Raw genomic sequence first — 22,019 nt, 5'->3', positions numbered from 1 at the left:
GAGGGCGAGCCGAGTCCATCAGAGGAGACGACACAACAAGACGCCTCGCCGGCGGCCCGGGAGAGAACGAGTTATTAATAGATTCAGACGTTCAATCAGGGTTGAAGCTCGGGCCGAGTTATGTGCTGCCAGACCTCCTCCAGTATATATATATACATAGATATATATATATATACATACATATATCTATCTATGTATAGATATATATATATATATCTATATGTAAATACATACATATATATACACATATATACATATATCTATATATACACAACCGTTCAAAAGTTTGGGATCACTTAGAAATGTCCTTATTTTTCAAAGAAAACCATTGTTTTTTTCAATGAACATAACATTAATTCAATAAGAAATACACTCTATACATTGTTAATGTGGTAAATGACTATTCTAGGTGGAAACGTCTGGTTTCTAATGAAATATCTCCAGAGGTGTATAGAGGCCCATTTCCATCAACTATCACTCCAGTGTTCTAATGGTACATTGTGTTTGCTCATCGCCTTAGAAGACTAATGGATGATTAGAAAACCCTTGTGCAATTATGTTAGCACAGCTGAAAACAGTTATGCTGGAGATATAAGCTATACAACTGGCCTTCCTTTGAGCTAGTTGATCATCTGGAGCATCACATTTGTGGGTTCGATAAGACTCTCAAAATGGCCAGAAAAAAGAAGTTTCCTGTGAAACTCGCCAGTCTATTCTTGTTCTTAGAAATGAAGGCTATTCCATGCGAGAAATTGCAAAGAAACTGAAAATGTCCTCCAGCGGTGTGTACTACTCCCTTCAGAGAACAGCACAAACGGGCTCTAACCAGAGCAGAAAGAGAAGTGGAGGCCCCGTGCACAACTCAGCAAGAAGACAAGTACATTAGAGTCTCTAGTTTGAGAAATAGACGCCTCACAGGTCCTCAACTGGCAGCTTCTTTAAATGGTACCCGCAAACGCCAGTGTCAACGCCGACAGTGAAGAGGCGACTCGGGATGCTGGCCTTCTAGGCAGAGTGGCAAAGAAAAGCCATATCTGAGACTGGCCAATCAAAAGAAAAGATTGGTATGGGCAAAAGAACACAGGCATTGGACAGAGGAAGATTGGGAAAAGGTGTTCTGGACAGATGAATCCAAGTTTGAGGTGTTTGGATCACACAGAAGAACATTTGTGAGACGTAGAACAGGTGAAAAGATGCTGGAAGAGTGCCTGACACCATCTGTCAAGCATGGTGGAGGTCATGTGATGGTCTGGGGCTGCTTTGGTGCTGGGAAAGTGGGAGATTTGTACCAGGTAAAAGGGATTTTAAATAAGGAAGGCTATCACTCCATTTTGCAACGCCATGCCATACCCTGTGGGCAGCGCTTGATTGGAGCCAATGTCCTCCTCCAACAGGACAATGACCCAAAGCACACCTCCACATTGTGCAAGAACTCTTGAGGGAAGAAGCAGGCAGCTTGCTGTCTGTAATGGAGTGGCCAGTCACCAGATCTCAACCCCATTGAGCTGTTGTGGGAGCAGCTTGACCGTATGGTCCGCAAGAAGTGCCCATCAAGCCAATCCAACTTGTGGAGGTGCTTCAGGAAGCGTGGGGTGACATTTCAACAGATTACCTCAACAAATTAACAGCTAGAATGCCAAAGGTCTGCAATGCTGGAATTGCTGCAAAAGGAGCATTCTTTGACGAAAGCAAAGTTTGAAGAAAGAAATTAATACTTCAAATACAAATCATTATTTCTAACCTCGTCAATGTCTTGACTATATTTTCTATACATTTTGCAACTCATTTGATAAATAAAAGTGTGAGTTTTCATGGAATACACGAAATTGTCTGGGTGATCCCAAACTTTTGAACGGTAGTGTATATATACATATACAGGACTGTCTCAGAAAATTAGAATATTGTGATAAAGTTCTTTATTTTCTGTAATGCAATTAAACAAAATGTCATGCATTCTGGATTCATTACAATCAACTGAAATATTGCAAGCCTTTATTCTTTTAATGCTGATTATGGCTTACAGCTTAAGAAAACTCTAAAATCCTATCTCATAAAATTTTAATATTTCCTCAGACCAAGTAAAAAAAAAGATTTATAACAGCTGAGTGTTTGTCAAGGCTCAGAACCTTGCAGGTGTTTCAGTTAATTAGACAATTCAAGTGATTTGTTTAATACCCTACTAGTATACTTTTTCATGATATTCTAATATTTAGAGATAGGATATTTGAGTTTTCTTAAGCTGTAAGCCATAATCAGCAATAAATCAGAATAAAAGGCTTGCAATATTTCAGTTGATTTGTAATGAATCCAGAATGCATGACATCTTTGTTTTTTTAATTGCATTACAGAAAATAAAGAACTTCATCACAATATTCTAATTTTCTGAGACAGTCCTGTATATCTATACATAGATATATGTATAGATATATATATAGATATATGTTTATATATATATATATGTATATATCTATATACATACATATATATTAGGGCTGTCAATCGATTAAAAAAAAGTAACTAATTAATCGCACATTTTGAAATACATTAATCGCGATTAAAAGTTCAAAGTTCATTCTTTATAAAGACCAAACTTCACACAGAGCTGTGTTTTCAAAGAGGCTCCTACCTATATAGTGCCAGCGAGGTATTTAATATTGTGGATGATAAATTGTTTCTTCAGTGAAACATCAGATTAGTAAAAAAAAAGAAGTATATTGACAGAGCTGCCAACTCTCACGGTTTGACCGTGTGACACACGCTTTTGCACACGCCACACTCACCACACAACCAATTTCACGGCAAAAGAAATTCTGATTTTGGGCCGAGGCGCGTTGGTTCCTTTTCAAACTCCGCGACGATAGATGGCGCTAAGGAGCGCATCTGTAAACCTATTCGCTGCATTTTTTTTTTTAATAGAATAGAATCAGCTTTAATGGCCATGTAGGTTTGCACATACATGGAATTTGACTCCGGTTTCACTTTACTCTTCCGTACTTATACACACACACAATATACAATAAGCGGGATAAATATAAAAAAGACATTAAAGACAGTAGTAGTCAGATAGTGCAGATGGAAGAGTCTGATTAATTGTTCATCAGGGTGACGGCCAGTGGAAAGAAGCTATTTCTGTGTCTGGTGGTTTTGGCGTACAGTGCTCTGTAGCGCCTACCAGAGGGCAGGAGTTGGAACAGCTTGTGTCCAGGGTGTGAAGGGTCTGCAGTGATCTTTCCTGCCGCGCTTGACTGGCGGTGTACAAGTCCAGAATGGAGGGGAGGCTGGAACCAATGGTTCTTTCTGCAGACCTGACGATCCGCTGTAGTCTGACTGTCCTGTTTGGTGGCCGATCCAAACCACACAGTGATGGAAGAGCAGAGGACAGACTGGATGATGGCGGAGTAAAAAAGGATCAGCAGCTCCTGAGGCAGGTTGAACTTCCTGAGCTGGCGCAGAAAGTACAGCCTCTGCTGGGCCTTTTTGCGGATGGTGTTAGTGTTGGAGGCCCACTTCAGGTCCCGGGAGATTGTGGATCCCAGAAACTTGAAGGTCTCCACCGCAGGAACAGTGCTATTTTGAATGGTGAGCGGGGATAGTGTTGGGGGGCTCCTCCTGAAGTCCACTGTCATCTCCACAGTCTTGAGCTTGTTCAGCTCCAGGTGGTTCTGTCCACACCAGAAGACCAGCTGCTCAACCTCCGCCTGTACGCAGACTCGCACCGTTCCTGATGAGGCCGATGACTGTTGTGTCGCCTGCGAACTTCAAGAGCTTAACAGACGGGTCCTCTGAGGTGCAGTCGTTGGTGTAGAGGAGAAGAGCAGTGAGAGAGCACACATCCCTGGGGGCGCCAGTGCTTATGGTCCGGTGCTGGATGTGGTTTTCCCAGCCTCACCTGCTGCGTCCTGTCTGTCAGGAAGTTTGTGATCCACCGGCAGGTGGGGGCTGGCATGGCGAGCTGGGAGAGTTTGGGTTGTAGAACCTCCGGGATGATCGTGTTGAATGCAGAGCTGAAGTCCACAAACAGAACCCTTGCATATGTCCCTGGGGAGTCGAGGTGTTGCAGTAAATGGTGCAGTCCCATATTTATTGCGTCATCCACAGACCTGTTTGCACGGTAGGCAAACTGCAGGGGGTCCAGCAGGGGCCCTGTGACGTCCTTCAGGTGGGTCAACACCAGCCTCTCAAAGGACTTCATGACCACAGACGTCAGGGCGATGGGTCTGTAGTCATTTAATCCTGTGATGGAGGATTTCTTGGGCACCGGGATGATCAAGGAGCGCTTGAAGCAGGAAGGGACTTCACACAGCTCCAGTGATCGGTTGAAGATCTCCGTGAAGATGGGGGACAGCTGGTCAGCACAGACTTTCAGGCAGGAGGGGACACGCCCTGGGCCCGGAGCCTACCTGATCTTCTGCCTCTGAAGGAGCCGACACACATCCTCTTCGCAGATCCTCAGTGCCGGTGGGGGTGGGATGGGAGAGGTGAGGCAGAGAGTGGAGGTGATTGTTCGATGATGGAGCAGTTGGGCGGGTGGAAGTGGGCTTGTCGAACCTACAATAGAAGACATTCAGGTCGTCAGCCAGTCGGTGATTGTCCTCAGTGGGGTGGTCTCTTGTAGTTGGTGAGTACTTCCAGGTTCTCCAAACTGACGAGGGTCGTTGGCTGAAAACTTTTTTTCCAGCTTTTCAGTGTAGCTCTTCTTAGCTACCTTGATCTCCCTCGTCAGTGTGTTTCTGGCCTGGTTGTACAGAATCCTGTCCCCACCTCTGTAGGCCTCCTCTTTAGCCCGGCGAAGCTGCCTGAGTCTTGCAGTGAACCAGGGTTTATTGTTGTTGTATGTGCAGAAGGTTTTTGTCGGCACACACATGTCCTCACAAAAGCTGATATATGATGTCACAGTGTCAGTTAGCTCATCCAGGTCTGTAGCAGCAGCCTCAAAAGCACTCCAATCAGTGGAGGCAAAGCAGGACTGTAGCTCCAGCTTGGCCTCGTTGGTCCATCTCTTCACAGTCTTCACCACAGGCTTTGCAGATTTTAGTTTCTGCCTGTAGGACGGGAGAAGATGAACCAGACAGTGATCAGAGAGTCCCAAAGCTGCACGAGGGACTGAGCGATATGCGTCCTTTAGTACAGTGTAGCAGTGGTCCAGTGTGTTTTTGTCCCTGGTGCTACACTTAATGTGCTGTCTGTATTTTGGCAGTTCTTTGCTGAGGTTTGCTCTGTTAAAGTCCCCAAGAACAATGAGCAGGGAGTCTGGGTGTTTGTGCTCCATGGTGGTGATCTGCTCTGCCAGGTGTTGGAGTGCCTCACTCACACAGGCCTGAGGTGGGATGTACACACCGACCAGGATGAATGAGGAAAACTCCCGCGGTGAATAAAATGGTTTGCAGTTTATTAAAAGAGTTTCTAGGTGAGGGCTGCATGATTCCTTTAACACCGTGACATCTGTGCACCAACCTTCATTAATATAAAAGCAGATTCCACCTCCCTCGTTTTCCCGACAGAGCCGTTACGCGGTCCGCCGGTGGAGTTGGAAGCCCGCAGATGCAGTGCGCTGTCCGGGATGTGCGCACCGAGCCAGGTTTCGGTGAAGCACAGGGCGGCAGATCTGCTAAAGTCCCTATTAGTTTTGTTCAGGAGCAGCAGTTCATCAATCTTGTTCGCCAGAGAGCGGACGTTCGCCAGATGAATTGACGGGAGCGCAGTTCGAAATCCCCGCTGACGCACTTTAACAAGCGCTCCTGCACGCTTCCCACGCCGGCGTCTCCGGTGAATTCCGAGAAGAGCAGCTGCTCCTGCAACCAAAAACCCAGTAAAGTCATCCGGTTCATTGAAGACCTATTTACCCCAAAGAGTCCCGGAGTCAGCAACAGAAGAAGATTTTCAAACAGACACAACGAGCAGAGACTACGGTGTGTTAATGCAGGGCCCTCGTGTCACGCATTGAGCGTGACAGTCACGCATTTCGGTCTTACGTCACGCACTCCCGCCACACATCGTATTTCTCACGCTGAAAAAACTCTGCTATTTAATGTTTTAATGTGCCGCAGCGCGCCAACATGAGCCGCGCTGCCCTCACCGTGGAGGAATCAAGCGCTCCCCTGGAGTTCTGAGGAGCCACTTATCAGCCAATCAAAAAAAAGAAATGGGCGACACAATAGCCAATCAGAAAATAACCTATCTGGGTAAGATTTAATCCAGCAACCAATGAAAATAAAGCATCCTGGATAGATATGTCACTCTTGCCCATCTTCAAAATTTAAGAGCCCTGTTAATGACATGTGGTTCAATTAAGTACTCACTCTCTTAAACTTTACATCTTGAAATAATTCGGTGTGTTTGTGCGTGTGATTTTGTGTGGTGATGTAAACTCAGCTGTCATAACAAGCAGTAGGAGAGCACCTTGTTAACCTCTTGGTATCCTGCATGCTCAACACATCATAGCATTGTTTGTTAAGGCTGCCCACATAGCATTTATCACTTTATTTACAGGCCTAGGAAAAGGACCCTCTCAAAAAAATTCCAAACAGCACTTTGAACAAGTAAAATGTATTATAAAGAATTTAACATAAAGACAGGACATTCGTGCAATAGAATTAGGCATGTTTTTGTAAATGAGAGTAGAGTTATTAAAAAAACATTTTAATTATTTACGGTAGCAAAGATGTCTCGTAAAAGACCTTTGCCAGGCCAGAATGCAGGGTACAACATGGGGACAACGCCACATTAATTCAAATGTCCTGATATTATACCCACCAACGTGTGTGCGTCTGCAAAATGTTGGTCACCCCCGACAAAATCTCACTCCAAGGTTTTTTGAAAAGTTGGCAGCTCTGATATTGAGACCCCATTGGTCCTGTCATCTTTAACATTGAACAGCAGCAGAACCAGTGGCCTTGGTAACTGACTGACATTCACATATGTCACGTTAACCCTCTGGAGGCTGGGCTCATTTTATACATTTTACAAAATAAATTAAATTCACCTTTTAAAGGCGTTTGCATGTGACACACCCCCACGTGTTATACATCAAACATTCCAGAACAATGTCAACTCTATTCAATGAGGCTCATTGTCCTCGCACCGTGTTCTCTGCTCTCTGACTGACAGGCTGCTATAGAGCCTCACCCGTGAGGTGGGAGGTCCTTTGTGATTTACTGAGTGTTCATTGGTTGTTTTTTCCCCAAAATGTTGACAGACAAACGGATTGACCAATCACGGTGAAGGTTTCGTGTGACGAGTAGTTCTTTCCGCGCCGCGTCCCCCGACACGTCGCCCCTCCGTTCCTCTGTGGATCAGAGGGGGAGACGGGAGGAAGGAGGAGCAGGAGGAAACCCGACTGATTCATCCACGAGTTAAACTGATTTATGATCCTTATTTTCGCGGATAAATAATTGTTTTAAAAACGGAAACAGTGTTAAACCGTGCACTGACAGCCACAACACAACTCTATGCCAGCGATACATCCTCCAGAATTAAATTATTCATTATATGATGGAAGTAGCTGCAGGAGCATCCTGGAAACACACACACACACATACATACACACACACATACACACACACACACACACACACACATATACACACACACCCCTAATGCAGTGAGCATGTTTGCTGAGTGCACGGAGGAAGTGATTAGATATTTAAAAGGAGGCAGTTGGCCCTTTAATAGAGCACTTAGAGCAGACACCCCCCCCCTACACACACACACACTGACTGGACTGCAGGAGGAGGTTGATGTGTTTCTGTGGAGGAGTGACACCACAACACCTCCTCCTCCTCCTCCTCCTCTCATCTCCTACATGTTGTGAAGAGAGGAACGGTCCCCGGTGAGATCGGGTCTGTGCTGCTCTGTGAGTCGTGTGTCTATTTAAAAGTTGCTGACCGTGTGTGTGTGTGTGTGTGTGTCTGTGTGTGTGTGTGAAGTGGGGGAGTCCCCGCTCGGATCACATCCTGCTTGGTGAAGACGTCTCGTGACACACCTCTCCACTTCCTGTGAGAGGCGGAGCTCTCGGGTGGAGGAGTGACGTCCTGATGGAGGTCATGTGACTTCCTCCTGAGGACCTGAGGACTTCCGGACTTCCTCGGTGTGTGTGTATGTGTGTGTGTGTGTGTGTGTGTGTGTGTGTGTATGTGTGTATGTATGTGTCTGTGTGTGTGTGTGTATGTGTGTGTGTGTGTGTGTGTGTATGTATGTGTCTGTGTGTGTGTGTGTGTATGTATGTGTCTGTGTGTGTGTGTGTGTGTGTGTATGTATGTGTCTGTGTGTGTGTGTGTGTGTGTGTGTGTGTGTCTGTGTGTGTGTGGGCCCACCTCCAGCTCCTGCTCCCTCTGCAGGGCGAACTGCTTGAAGGACTTGACGATGATTCCCGCGTTGGAGCAGTCGTACACGAAGATGGACGGACTGCCCATCCACGTCTGGAGGTCGTAGATGGAGAGAGGGATGTACTGGGTGTAGTTCTGGAGGAGGAGAGAGAGAGGGGGGGGAGAGAGAGAGGGGAGAGAGAGAGAGGGGAGGGAGAGAAAGATGTTATTGCTTACATTTATAGATTCATATTCCTTACGGTATAGAAGGTGTTAAACCCGCCGGTGACAGCAGCTTCTTTTTAAAAAGAAAAGGAATAACTTAGATAGAGGAGGTGAAGGAGGTCTGGGACTCGGACAGCAGCCCAGCATCACAGAGGGGGGGGGGGCCCTCTGGAGGACCTCCTCCCCCTGCCTCACGCTGCCCACCTGCTGCTTATGGTTTCCCTGACAGGATGATTCAAGTTCTACACGACTGAATTTAATTCCTCTGCAATTTGCCTGAAATAAATTTAAAAATTGCATATTTTCCATCTTCGTGTGGTTATGAGAACAGATTGCTCAGGTTGCATTTATAGGTAGCGGCCTAAGAGGTCTTTGCTCATGCCCGACCAGATATGCCAAAAAAGACATTTTAATTACCAAACGGCACTTTATTTATGGCCCAGATCAACAGACACAGCTGAGAGGCTGATGGGGGTGCTTAGGATACACTGAGCTCCTCTCTCCTTAAGGACGCTTAGGATACACTGAGCTCCTCTCTCCTTAAGGACGCTTAGGATACACTGAGTCCTCTCTCCTTAAGACGCTTAGGATACACTGAGCCCTCTCTCCTAAGGACGCTTAGGATACACTGAGCTCTCTCTCCTTATGACTTTAGGATACACTGAGCTCCTCTCTCCTTAAGGACGCTTAGGATACACTGAGCCCCTCTCCTAAGGACGCTTAGGATACACTGAGCCCTCTCCTCTCTCCTTAAGGACGCTTAGGATACACTGAGCTCCTCTCGCCTCTCTCCTGACGCTTAGGATACACTGAGCTCCTCGCCTCCTCTCTTAAGGACGCTTAGGATACACTGAGCCCTCTCCTCTCTCCTTAAGGACGCTTAGGGTACACTGAGCTCCTCTCTCCTCTCTCCTTAAGGACGCTTAGGATACACTGAGCTCCTCTCTCCTTAAGGACGCTTAGGATACACTGAGCTCCTCTCTCCTTAAGGACGCTTAGGATACACTGAGCTCCTCTCTCTCTCCTTATGGACGCTTAGGATACACTGAGCTCCTCTCTCCTAAAGGACGCTTAGGATACACTGAGCTCCTCTCCTCTCTCCTTAAGGACGCTTAGGATACACTGAGCTCCTCTCCTCTCTCCTTAAGGACGCTTAGGATACACTGAGCTCCTCTCTCCTCTCTCCTTAAGGACGCTTAGGATACACTGAGCTCTCCTCTCTCCTTATGGACGCTTAGGATACACTGAGCTCCCCTCTCTCCTTAAGGATGCTTAGGATACACTGAGCTCCTCTCCTCTCTCCTTAAGGACGCTTAGGATACACTGAGCTCCTCTCCTCTCTCCTTATGGACGCTTAGGATACACTGAGCTCCTCTCTCCTCTCTCCTTAAGGACGCTTAGGATACACTGAGCTCCTCTCTCCTCTCTCCTTATGGACGCTTAGGATACACTGAGCACCTCTCCTCTCTCCTTAAGGACGCTTAGGATACACTGAGCTCCTCTCGTCTCTCTCCTTAATGACGCTTAGGATACACTGAGCTCCTCTCCTCTCTCCTTAAGGACGCTTAGGATACACTGAGCTCCTCTCTCCTCTCTCCTTATGGACGCTTAGGATACACTGAGCTCCTCTCTCCTCTCTCCTTAAGGACGCTTAGGATACACTGAGCTCCTCTCTCCTCTCCTTATGGACGCTTAGGATACACTGAGCTCCTCTCCTCTCCTTAAGGACGCTTAGGATACACTGAGCCCCTCTCTCCTTATGGACGCTTAGGATACACTGAGCACCCCTCTCCTTAAGGACGCTTAGGATACACTGAGCCCTCTCTCCTCTCTCCTTATGGACGCTTAGGATACACTGAGCCTCTCTCCTCTCCTTAGGACGCTTAGGATACACTGAGCTCCTCTCTCCTCTCTCCTTATGGACGCTTAGGATACACTGAGCTCCTCTCCTCTCTCCTTAAGGACGCTTAGGATACACTGAGCTCCTCTTCTCTCTCCTTATGGACGCTTAGGATACACTGAGCTCCTCTCCTCTCTCCTTAAGAACGCTTAGGATACACTGAGCTCCTCTCTCCTTAGGGACGTTTAGGATACACTGAGCCTCTCTCTCTCCTTAGGACGCTTAGGATACACTGAGCTCCTCTCTCCTCTCTCCTTATGGACGCTTAGGATACACTGAGCCCTCTCCTCTCTCTTTATGGACATTTAGGATACACTGAGCTCCTCTCTCCTCTCTCCTTATGGATGCTTAGGATACACTGAGCTCCTCTCCTCTCTCCTTAAGGACGCTTAGGATACACTGAGCTCCTCTCTCTCTCCTTAAGGACGCTTAGGATACACTGAGCTCCTCTCTCCTCTCCTTAGGACGCTTAGGATACACTGAGCTCCTCTCCTCTCCTTATGGACGCTTAGGATACACTGAGCTCCTCTCTCCTTAAGGACACTTAGGATACACTGAGCTCCTCTCTCCTCTCTCCTTATGGACGCTTAGGATACACTGAGCTCCTCTCTCCTCCTTATGGACGCTTAGGATACACTGAGCTCCTCTCTCCTCCTTATGGACGCTTAGGATACACTGAGCTCCTCTCCTCTCTCCTTAAGGACGCTTAGGATACACTGAGCTCCTCTCCTCTCTCCTTATGGACGTTTAGGATACACTGAGCTTCTCTCTCCTTAAGGACGCTTAGGATACACTGAGCTCCTCTCCTCTCTCCTTATGGACGCTTAGGATACACTGAGCTCCTCTCTCCTCTCCTTATGGACGCTTAGGATACACTGAGCTCCTCTCCTCTCTCCTTATGGACGCTTAGGATACACTGAGCTCTCCTCTCTCCTTAAGGACGCTTAGGATACACTGAGCTCCTCTCCTCTCTCCTTAAGGACGCTTAGGATACACTGAGCTCCTCTCTCCTCTCCTTATGGACGCTTAGGATACACTGAGCTCCTCTCTCCTCTCCTTATGGACGCTTAGGATACACTGAGCTCCTCTCGCCTCTCTCCTTAAGGACGCTTAGGATACACTGAGCTCCTCTCGCCTCTCTCCTTAAGGACGCTTAGGATACACTGAGCTCCTCTCTCCTCTCTCCTTAAGGACGCTTAGGATACACTGAGCACCTCTCTCCTTAAGGACGCTTAGGATACACTGAGCTCCTCTCCTCTCTCCTTAAGGACGCTTAGGATACACTGAGCTCCTCTCCTCTCTCCTTAAGGACGCTTAGGATACACTGAGCTCCTCTCTCCTCTCTCCTTAAGGACACTTAGGATACACTGAGCTCCTCTCTCTCTCCTTAAGGACGCTTAGGATACACTGAGCTCCTCTCTCCTTAAGGACGCTTAGGATACACTGAGCTCCTCTCTCCTCTCTCCTTATGGACGCTTAGGATACACTGAGCCCTCTCTCCTCTCCTTAGGGCGCTTAGGATACACTGAGCTCCTCTCTCCTTATGGGACCTTAGGATACACTGAGCTCCTCTCTCTCCTTAAGGACGCTTAGGATACACTGAGCCTCTCCTCTCTCCTTATGGACGCTTAGGATACACTGAGCTCCTCTCTCTCTCCTTATGGGCTTAGGATACACTGAGCTCCTCTCTCTCTCCTTATGGACGCTTAGGATACACTGAGCTCCTCTCTCCTCTCTCCTTAAGGACGCTTAGGATACACTGAGCTCCTCTCTCCTCTCTCCTTATGGACGCTTAGGATACACTGAGCTCCTCTCTCCTCTCTCCTTAAGGACGCTTAGGATACACTGAGCTCCTCTCTCCTCTCCTTAAGGATGCTTAGGATACACTGAGCTCCTCTCTCCTCTCCTTAAGGACGCTTAGGATACACTGAGCTCCTCTCCTCTCTCCTTATGGACGCTTAGGATACACTGAGCTCCTCTCCTCTCTCCTTATGGACGCTTAGGATACACTGAGCTCCTCTCCTCTCTCCTTATGGACGCTTAGGATACACTGAGCTCCTCTCCTCTCTCCTTATGGACGTTTAGGATACACTGAGCACCTCTCTCCTCTCTCCTTAAGGACGCTTAGGATACACTGAGCTCCTCTCTCCTCTCTCCTTATGGACGCTTAGGATACACTGAGCTCCTCTCTCCTTATGGACGCTTAGGATACACTGAGCTTCTCTCTCCTTATGGACGCTTAGGATACACTGAGCTCCTCTCTCTCTCCTTAAGGACGCTTAGGATACACTGAGCTCCTCTCTCCTCTCTCCTTATGGACGCTTAGGATACACTGAGCTCCTCTCTCCTCTCTCCTTAAGGACGCTTAGGATACACTGAGCTCCTCTCCTCTCTCCTTAAGGACGCTTAGGATACACTGAGCTCCTCTCCTCTCTCCTTATGGACGCTTAGGATACACTGAGCTCCTCTCTCCTCTCCTTAAGGACGCTTAGGATACACTGAGCCTCTCTCCTCTCTCCTTAAGGACGCTTAGGATACACTGAGCTCCTCTCCTCTCTCCTTATGGACGCTTAGGATACACTGAGCCTCTCCCTCTCCTTAAGGACACTTAGGATACACTGAGCTCCTCTCTGCTCTCTCCTTAAGGACGCTTAGGATACACTGAGCTTCTCTCCTCTCTCCTTAAGGACACTTAGGAGACACTGAGCTCCTCTCCTCTCTCCTTAAGGATGCTTAGGATACACTGAGCTCCTCTCTCCTTAAGGACGCTTAGGATACACTGAGCTCCTCTCTCCTCTCCTTAAGGATGCTTAGGATACACTGAGCTCCTCTCTCCTTCAGGAGGCTTAGGATACACAGAGCTACTCTCTCCTTATGGACGCTTAGGATACACTGAGCTCCTCTCCTCTCTCCTTAAGGACGCTTAGGATACACTGAGCTCCTCTCGCCTCTCTCCTTAAGGACGCTTAGGATACACTGAGCCCTCTCCTCTCTCCTTAAGGACGCTTAGGATACACTGAGCTCCTCTCTCCTCTCTCCTTAAGGGCGCTTAGGATACACTGAGCTCCTCTCTCCTCTCCTTAAGGACGCTTAGGATACACTGAGCTCCTCTCGCCTCTCTGCTTAAGGACGCTTAGGATACACTGAGCTCCTCACTCCTCAGCTTATGGACGCTTAGGATACACTGAGCCCTCTCTCCTCTCTCCTTATGGACGCTTAGGATACACTGAGCCTCTCCTCTCTCCTTATGGACGCTTAGGATACACTGAGCCCTCTCTCTCCTCTCTCCTTATGGACGCTTAGGATACACTGAGCTCCTCTCTCCTCTCTCCTTAAGGACGCTTAGGATACACTGAGCCCCTCTCTCCTCTCTCCTTAAGGACGCTTAGGATACACTGAGCTCCTCTCTCCTCTCTCCTTATGGGCGCTTAGGATACACTGAGCTCCTCTCTCCTCTCTCCTTAAGGACGCTTAGGATACACTGAGCTCCTCTCTCCTCTCTCCTTAAGGACGCTTAGGATACACTGAGCTCCTCTCTCCTCTCCTTATGGACGCTTAGGATACACTGAGCTCCTCTCTCCTCTCCTTAAGGACGCTTAGGATACACTGAGCTCCTCTCTCCTCTCTCCTTAAGGACGCTTAGGATACACTGAGCTCCTCTCTCCTCTCTCCTTATGGACGCTTAGGATACACTGAGCTCCTCTCTCCTCTCTCCTTAAGGACGCTTAGGATACACTGAGCTCCTCTCTCCTCTCTCCTTAAGGACGCTTAGGATACACTGAGCTCCTCTCTCCTTAAGGACGCTTAGGATACACTGAGCTCCTCTCTCCTCTCTCCTTATGGACGCTTAGGATACACTGAGCTCCTCTCCTCTCCTCTCTCCTTATGGACGCTTAGGATACACTGAGCTCCTCTCTCCTCTCCTTAAGGACGCTTAGGATACACTGAGCTCCCCTCTCCTCTCTCCTTAAGGACGCTTAGGATACACTGAGCTCCTCTCTCTCCTTATGGTCGCTTAGGATACACTGAGCTCCTCTCTCCTCTCTCCTTATGGACGCTTAGGATACACTGAGCTCCTCTCTCTCTCCTTATGGACGCTTAGGATACACTGAGCTCCTCTCTCCTCTCTCCTTTTGGATGCTTAGGATACACTGAGCTCCTCTCTCCTCTCTCTCCTTATGGACGCTTAGGATACACTGAGCTCCTCTCCTCTCCTTATGGACGCTTAGGATACACTGAGCTCCTCTCTCCTCTCCTTATGGACGCTTAGGATACACTGAGCTCCTCTCTCCTTATGGACGCTTAGGATACACTGAGCTCCTCTCTCCTCTCTCCTTATGGACGCTTAGGATACACTGAGCTCCTCTCCTCTCTCCTTATGGACGCTTAGGATACACTGAGCTCCTCTCTCCTCTCTCCTTATGGACGCTTAGGATACACTGAGCTCCTCTCCTCTCTCCTTATGGACGCTTAGGATACACTGAGCCCTCTCCTCTCTCCTTATGGACGCTTAGGATACACTGAGCTCTCCTCTCCTCTCTCCTTATGGACGCTTAGGATACACTGAGCTCCTCTCTCCTCTCTCCTTATGGACGCTTAGGATACACTGAGCTCCTCTCTCCTCTCTCCTTATGGACGCTTAGGATACACTGAGCTCCTCTCTCTCTCCTTAGGACGCTTAGGATACACTGAGCTCCTCTCCTCTCTCCTTAAGGACGCTTAGGATACACTGAGCTCCTCTCCTCTCCTTATGGACGCTTAGGATACACTGAGCTCCTCTCTCCTCTCTCCTTAAGGACGCTTAGGATACACTGAGCTCCTCCCTCCTTATGGACGCTTAGGATACACTGAGCTCCTCTCCTCTCTCCTTAAGGACTTAGGATACACTGAGCTCCTCTCTCTCCTTATGGACGCTTAGGATACACTGCGCTCCTCTTCTCTCTCCTTATGGACGCTTAGGATACACTGAGCTCCTCTCCTCTCTCCTTAAGAACGCTTAGGATACACTGAGCTCCTCTCCTCTCTCCTTATGGACGCTTAGGATACACTGAGCCCTCTCTCCTCTCTCCTTATGGACGCTTAGGATACACTGAGCTCCTCTCTCCTCTCTCCTTATGGACGCTTAGGATACACTGAGCTCCTCTCTCTTTATGGCCGCTTAGGATACACTGAGCTCCTCTCCTCTCTCCTTATGGACGCTTAGGATACACTGAGCTCCTCTCTCCTCTCTCCTTAAGGACGCTTAGGATACACTGAGCTCTCTCTCTCTCTCCTTATGGACGCTTAGGATACACTGAGCTCCTCTCTCCTCTCTCCTTATGGGCGCTTAGGATACACTGAGCTCTCTCCTCTCTCCTTGGCGCTTAGGATACACTGAGCTCCTCTCTCTCCTTAAGGACGCTTAGGATAAACTGTGCTCCTCTCTCCTTATGGATGCTTAGGATACACTGAGCTCCTCTCCTCTCTCCTTAAGGACGCTTAGGATACACTGAGCTCCTCTCCTCTCTCCTTATGGACGCTTAGGATACACTGAGCTCCTCTCGCCTCTCTCCTTAAGGACGCTTAGGATACACTGAGCTCCTCTCTCCTCTCCTTAAGGACGCTTAGGATACACTGAGCTCCTCTCCTCTCTCCTTAAGGACGCTTAGGATACACTGAGCTCCTCTCTCCTCTCTCTCCTTAAGGACGCTTAGGATACACTGAGCTCCTCTCGCCTCTCTCCTTAAGGACGCTTAGGATACACTGAGCTCCTCTCGCCTCTCCTTAAGGACGCTTAGGATACACTGAGCTCCTCTCTCCTGCTTAGGATACACTGAGCTCCTCTCTCTCTCCTTGCTTAGGATACACTGGCTCCTCTCTCCTTCTCTCTCTCCTTAAGGACGCTTAGGATACACTGAGCTCTCTCCTCTCCTTATGGGCTAGGATACACTGAGCTCCTCCTCTCTCCTTAAGGACGCTTAGGATACACTGAGCCTCTCCTCTCTCCTTATGGACGCTTAGGATAAACTGAGCTCCTCTCTCTCTCTCCTTAAGGACGCTTAGGATACACTGAGCTCCTCTCTCCTCTCTCCTTATGGACGCTTAGGATACACTGAGCTCCTCTCCTCTCTCCTTATGGACGCTTAGGATACACTGAGCTCCTCTCCTCTCTCCTTATGGACGCTTAGGATACACTGAGCTCCTCTCTCCTCTCCTTATGGACGCTTAGGATACACTGACCTCCTCTCTCCTTATGGACGCTTAGGATACACTGAGCTCCTCTCTCCTCTCTCCTTAAGGACGCTTAGGATACACTGAGCTCCTCTCTCCTCTCTCCTTATGGACGCTTAGGATACACTGAGCTCCTCTCTCTCCTTATGGGCTTAGGATACACTGAGCTCCTCTCTCTCTCTCCTTATGGACGCTTAGGATACACTGAGCTCTCTCTCCTCTCTCCTTATGGACGCTTAGGATACACTGAGCTCCTCTCTTCTCTCTCCTTATGGACGCTTAGGATACACTGAGCTCCTCTCTCCTCTCTCCTTATGGACGCTTAGGATACACTGAGCTCCTCCTCTCTCCTTAAGGACGCTTAGGATACACTGAGCTCCTCCTCTCTCCTTAAGGACGCTTAGGATACACTGAGCTCCTCTCTCCTCTCTCCTTATGGACGCTTAGGATACACTGAGCTCCTCTCTCCTCTCTCCTTATGGACGCTTAGGATACACTGAGCTCCTCTCTCCTCTCTCCTTATGGACGCTTAGGATACACTGAGCTCCTCTCTCCTCTCCTTATGGACGCTTAGGATACACTGAGCTCCTCTCCTCTCTCCTTATGGACGCTTAGGATACACTGAGCTCCTCTCCTCTCTCCTTATGGACGCTTAGGATACACTGAGCTCCTCTCCTCTCTCCTTATGGACGCTTAGGATACACTGAGCTCTCTCCTCTCCTTATGGACGCTTAGGATACACTGAGCTCCTCTCTCTCTCCTTATGGACGCTTAGGATACACTGAGCTCCTCTCTCCTCTCCTTATGGACGCTTAGGATACACTGAGCTCCTCTCTCCTTATGGACGCTTAGGATACACTGAGCTCCTCTCTCTCTCCTTATGGACGCTTAGGATACACTGAGCTCCTCTCTCCTCTCCTTATGGACGCTTAGGATACACTGAGCTCCTCTCTCCTCTCTCCTTATGGACGCTTAGGATACACTGAGCTCCTCTCCTCTCTCCTTATGGACGCTTAGGATACACTGAGCTCCTCTCCTCTCTCCTTAAGGACGCTTAGGATACACTGAGCTCCTCTCCTCTCTCCTTAAGGACGCTTAGGATACACTGAGCTCCTCTCCTCTCTCCTTATGGACGCTTAGGATACACTGAGCTCCTCTCTCCTCTCTCCTTATGGACGCTTAGGATACACTGAGCTCCTCTCCTCTCTCCTTAAGGACGCTTAGGATACACTGAGCTCCTCTCTCCTCTCTCCTTATGGACGCTTAGGATACACTGAGCTCCTCTCCTCTCTCCTTATGGACGCTTAGGATACACTGAGCTCCTCTCTCCTCTCTCCTTAAGGACGCTTAGGATACACTGAGCTCCTCTCTCCTCTCTCCTTATGGACGCTTAGGATACACTGAGCTCCTCTCTCCTCTCTCCTTAAGGACGCTTAGGATACACTGAGCTCTCCTCTCTCCTTATGGACGCTTAGGATACACTGAGCTCCTCTCTCCTCTCTCCTTATGGACGCTTAGGATACACTGAGCTCCTCTCTCCTCTCTCCTTATGGACGCTTAGGATACACTGAGCTCCTCTCTCCTCTCTCCTTATGGACGCTTAGGATACACTGAGCTCCTCTCTCCTCTCTCCTTAAGGATGCTTAGGATACACTGAGCTCCTCTCCTCTCTCCTTATGGACGCTTAGGATACACTGAGCTCCTCTCTCCTTAAGGATGCTTAGGATACACTGAGCTCCTCTCCTCTCTCCTTAAGGACGCTTAGGATACACTGAGCTCCTCTCCTCTCTCCTTAAGGACGCTTAGGATACACTGAGCTCTCCTCTCTCCTTATGGACGCTTAGGATACACTGAGCTCCTCTCGCCTCTCTCCTTAAGGACGCTTAGGATACACTGAGCTCCTCTCTCTCTCCTTAAGGACGCTTAGGATACACTGAGCTCCTCTCTCCTCTCCTCTCTCCTTAAGGACGCTTAGGATACACTGAGCTCCTCTCTCCTCCTTATGGATGCTTAGGATACACTGAGCTCCTCTCTCCTCTCCTTAAGGACGCTTAGGATACACTGAGCTCCTCTCTCCTCTCTCCTTAAGGACGCTTAGGATACACTGAGCTCCTCTCTCCTCTCTGCTCTCCTTATGGACGCTTAGGATACACTGAGCTCTCCTCTCCTCTCTCCTTCTGGACTTAGGATACACTGAGCTCCTCTCTCCTCTCTCCTTATGGACTTAGGATACACTGAGCTCCTCCTCCTCTCTCCTTATGGACGCTTACACTCTCTCTCCTTATGGACGCTTAGGATACACTGAGCCCTCTCTCTCTCCTCTCTCCTTATGGACGCTTAGGATACACTGAGCTCCTCTCTCCTCTCTCCTTATGGACATTTAGGATACACTGAGCTCCTCTCCTCTCCTCTCTCTCCTTATGGACGCTTAGGATACACTGAGCTCCTCTCCTCTCTCCTTATGGACATTTAGGATACACTGAGCCCTCTCCTCTCTCTCTCCTTATGGACGTTTAGGATACACTGAGCTCCTCTCCTCCTCTCTCCTTATGGACGTTTAGGATACACTGAGCTCCTCTCCTCTCCTCTCCTTAAGGACGTTTAGGATACACTGAGCTCCTCCTCTCCTCTCTCCTTATGGACATTTAGGATACACTGAGCTCCTCTCTCCTCTCTCCTTATGGACGTTTAGGATACACTGAGCTCCTCTCTCCTCTCCTCTCCCCTTATGGACGCTTAGGATACACTGAGCTCCTCTCTCCTCTCCTCTCTCCTTATGGACGCTTAGGATACACTGAGCACCTCTCTCCTCTCCTCTCTCCTTATGGACGTTTAGGAGACACTGAGCTCCTCTCTCCTCTCCCCTTATTACATCTCTCCATGACACTTAACTGCATCCTCCCTGGAGTCTGGTCCATTGGACCTGGCTGTGTCTGATGCCTCCTGCCATGTAAGAGCGTGTGTGTGTGTGTGTGTGTGTGTGTGTGTGTGTGTGCGTGCGGTACCTTGTTAAAGACCCAGATCTCTCCGTTGACGGTGGGCCGCGGCACCCCGTGGCCGTTGTAGTGGAAGAGGACTCGCTCCTCTTTGGCGTTGCGCCTCAGCGACATGCACAGCTTCTTCACCTCGTCCACCGTGGGGTCCAGACTCTGTTTGTAACGCGCCTGCAACACGAGGAGGAGGAGGAGGAGGAGGCCGTCAGCACGCTGGTTTCACAACTAGACAACGACAGCCGTAGGAGCTACGCTCCGTCTCTCAGGCTCGATGAGACCTCTGAACACTCAAGGAAATGAGGAAACAACAGAGGAGAGGAACTCTCGTACTCATGTAGGTGGAGGGAATCGAGAACGGTAAAATAGACTCTCATAGGGGATGGGAATCGAGAACCGGTTCTGTTTTAGAACCGGTTCCCAGTGAACCGATTGTTTGGGATCGTCAGCCACATTCCTTGACGGTTCTGCCAACGGTCCTCTGTGGCGTTGCGCATGCGCAAACTTTTTTAGTTTCTTCTTCAGACTGCAGCAAACATGGCAACGAGGCAGAAGCGTTCTAAAGTTTGGCTCCATTTCACACGACAAAATGACAACTACGCCACTTGTAACGTGTGTAAAAAGTCTATTTCGTCGAAGGGAGGAAATACAACAAATATGAATCAGCATTTGAACACAGCACGGAATTAAATGACAGGAATGTCACGTGTTCGATGCAACGTTGGCGCTTCATCTCTTTCTGTCCAAGGTAAACTCCTCAGAAGTGATCACAACCACTCACTGTGTGAAGCCATTTGCCTTTATTGTGTGGAGTTGATCAAGTTCTCTTCTGTCCTTCGTTTGAAGCTCACATTTGAGCTCCGGCATTGGTCCCATTATTGATCACTTCACGTTTGGATTGAAAGTCCAGTTTTGAGAAATGTTTGATCGTAACGGTGTTAATGATCGGAGGGCGTGTGTTATCAGCAAACGTTCGCGTTATTGTGTTAACCCATTATTAAACTGAGCATATCGATTTTTAATCCATTATTAAACGTAGCATATAGCTACGCTAGCTTAGCTATAGAATCTTCCATTGTCAGCCCCCTACATTGAGGCAGAGGTCGTGTTCGCCTCCCCTCTTAATGTGGCTTTATGGCAGCTCAGCAAATTCAGCGATTTTGTTAGTGCCATTTGTTTCATTGTGTAAACCAGCTTTCACTATATAAATAATCTCCATTGCCATCCAATTTAGCTGATGACGTTCAGTCAGACCGGTTCAGAGGCTGGTCGTCTGTCTGGGTCTCAGGCTACAGCACGGCTTGTCCACCTACTCATATCTTTGTGTTCATCCTCCATCTGAGAGAGTGTTCTCCACGGCTGGAGACACAAGAAGTCCTGAGAGATCGCGGATCCTCCCGGAGAAAGCAGACATGCTTATTTTTCTGCACAAGAATTGTTGATGATCCATACAATTGATGGTTGCACACTTGGTATTTGCCACTGCTAGTTTCATTTTTGGCAGCTCAGTTCATATACCCTTTAAAAAAAAGGAAGGAGCACTGTAATTTCTAGGAACATGTTTAAATTAAACAGAATACATTTTATTTAAGTTATGTAAGTTTTATTTTAAGTTCAAGAGGAATATGTATAAATGTTTTTGGTTATTTAAAAAAATGTAAATGTGTATGTATACATCCTGTATATGGTGTGTGCAGCATTATAGAAAATTATATAAAAGAAAATTAATGTAAATAAACCCGTTTGTGCTCTTTTTTTTCACCCCTTGCCCAATAAGAATCGATAAAAGAATCTAATCGATAAAATCTTATCAATTCTCATCCCTACACATGTGGCTTGTGATGGCAGTAAACGGAAACGATGAACATCGAAGAACCAGAACTCGTCTAGGAAATAATGTATTTTTGCAAGAAGAGTCGCCGTGACACGGAGTCCCTCAGGAGCCCTTAAATATAAATCATGTGTTTAAGGGAAACGAGGAGGAGACTCTTGTGTCCGGGTCCCTTGGCGAGGAGACGATCAGCCTTCATCCTTTGTCTTCATGCGGCTGAGTGATTGTTTCCTTGACAAAAGTTACGGTATGTAATGTGCTTAGCAACCTTTACGGGACAGAAGATGATTTACATCGAGTCAAAGATAATATTACTAAGAATACAATTCCCATTACAGGCGGCACTCACATTGACCTCCTGTCCTAGAACAAGGTCATAAGACCAGAGATCTGTGAAATAACAGGACACACTGAGCTCCTATCTCCTCTCCTCTCTCCTTATGGAAGCTAAATGTAAAAATCCTTAAAGATTTACAGCACAGTTCCCCAAAAGCCGTCTCCAAATATTTCACCAGTAAACTACGTCGTTACAATTTCTTAAAGACGTTTGTTCCATTCAA

General features: G+C 48.0%; 1 protein-coding gene across 2 annotated transcripts in view; it reads right to left on the bottom strand.

Moving 5' to 3' along the window:
- rptor (regulatory associated protein of MTOR, complex 1) overlaps positions 1–22,019 on the bottom strand; it is a 140,991-nt gene that overhangs the window by 71,964 nt on the left and 47,008 nt on the right. For both annotated transcript variants that reach the window (XM_056410150.1, XM_056410151.1), the window contains exons 5-6: positions 19,644–19,802; positions 8,313–8,459 (exon numbers count right to left, since the gene is read on the bottom strand). In XM_056410150.1, coding sequence (XP_056266125.1) covers positions 8,313–8,459; positions 19,644–19,802 — 306 coding nt within the window. The remainder of the gene's footprint in view (positions 1–8,312; positions 8,460–19,643; positions 19,803–22,019) is intronic.

This window comes from Pseudoliparis swirei, chromosome 24, assembly GCF_029220125.1.
Source record: "Pseudoliparis swirei isolate HS2019 ecotype Mariana Trench chromosome 24, NWPU_hadal_v1, whole genome shotgun sequence".
Lineage (NCBI taxonomy): Eukaryota > Metazoa > Chordata > Actinopteri > Perciformes > Liparidae > Pseudoliparis > Pseudoliparis swirei.
The sequence above is the reverse complement of the archived record's forward strand: the minus strand, read 5'-3'. Positions and strand labels throughout refer to the sequence as shown.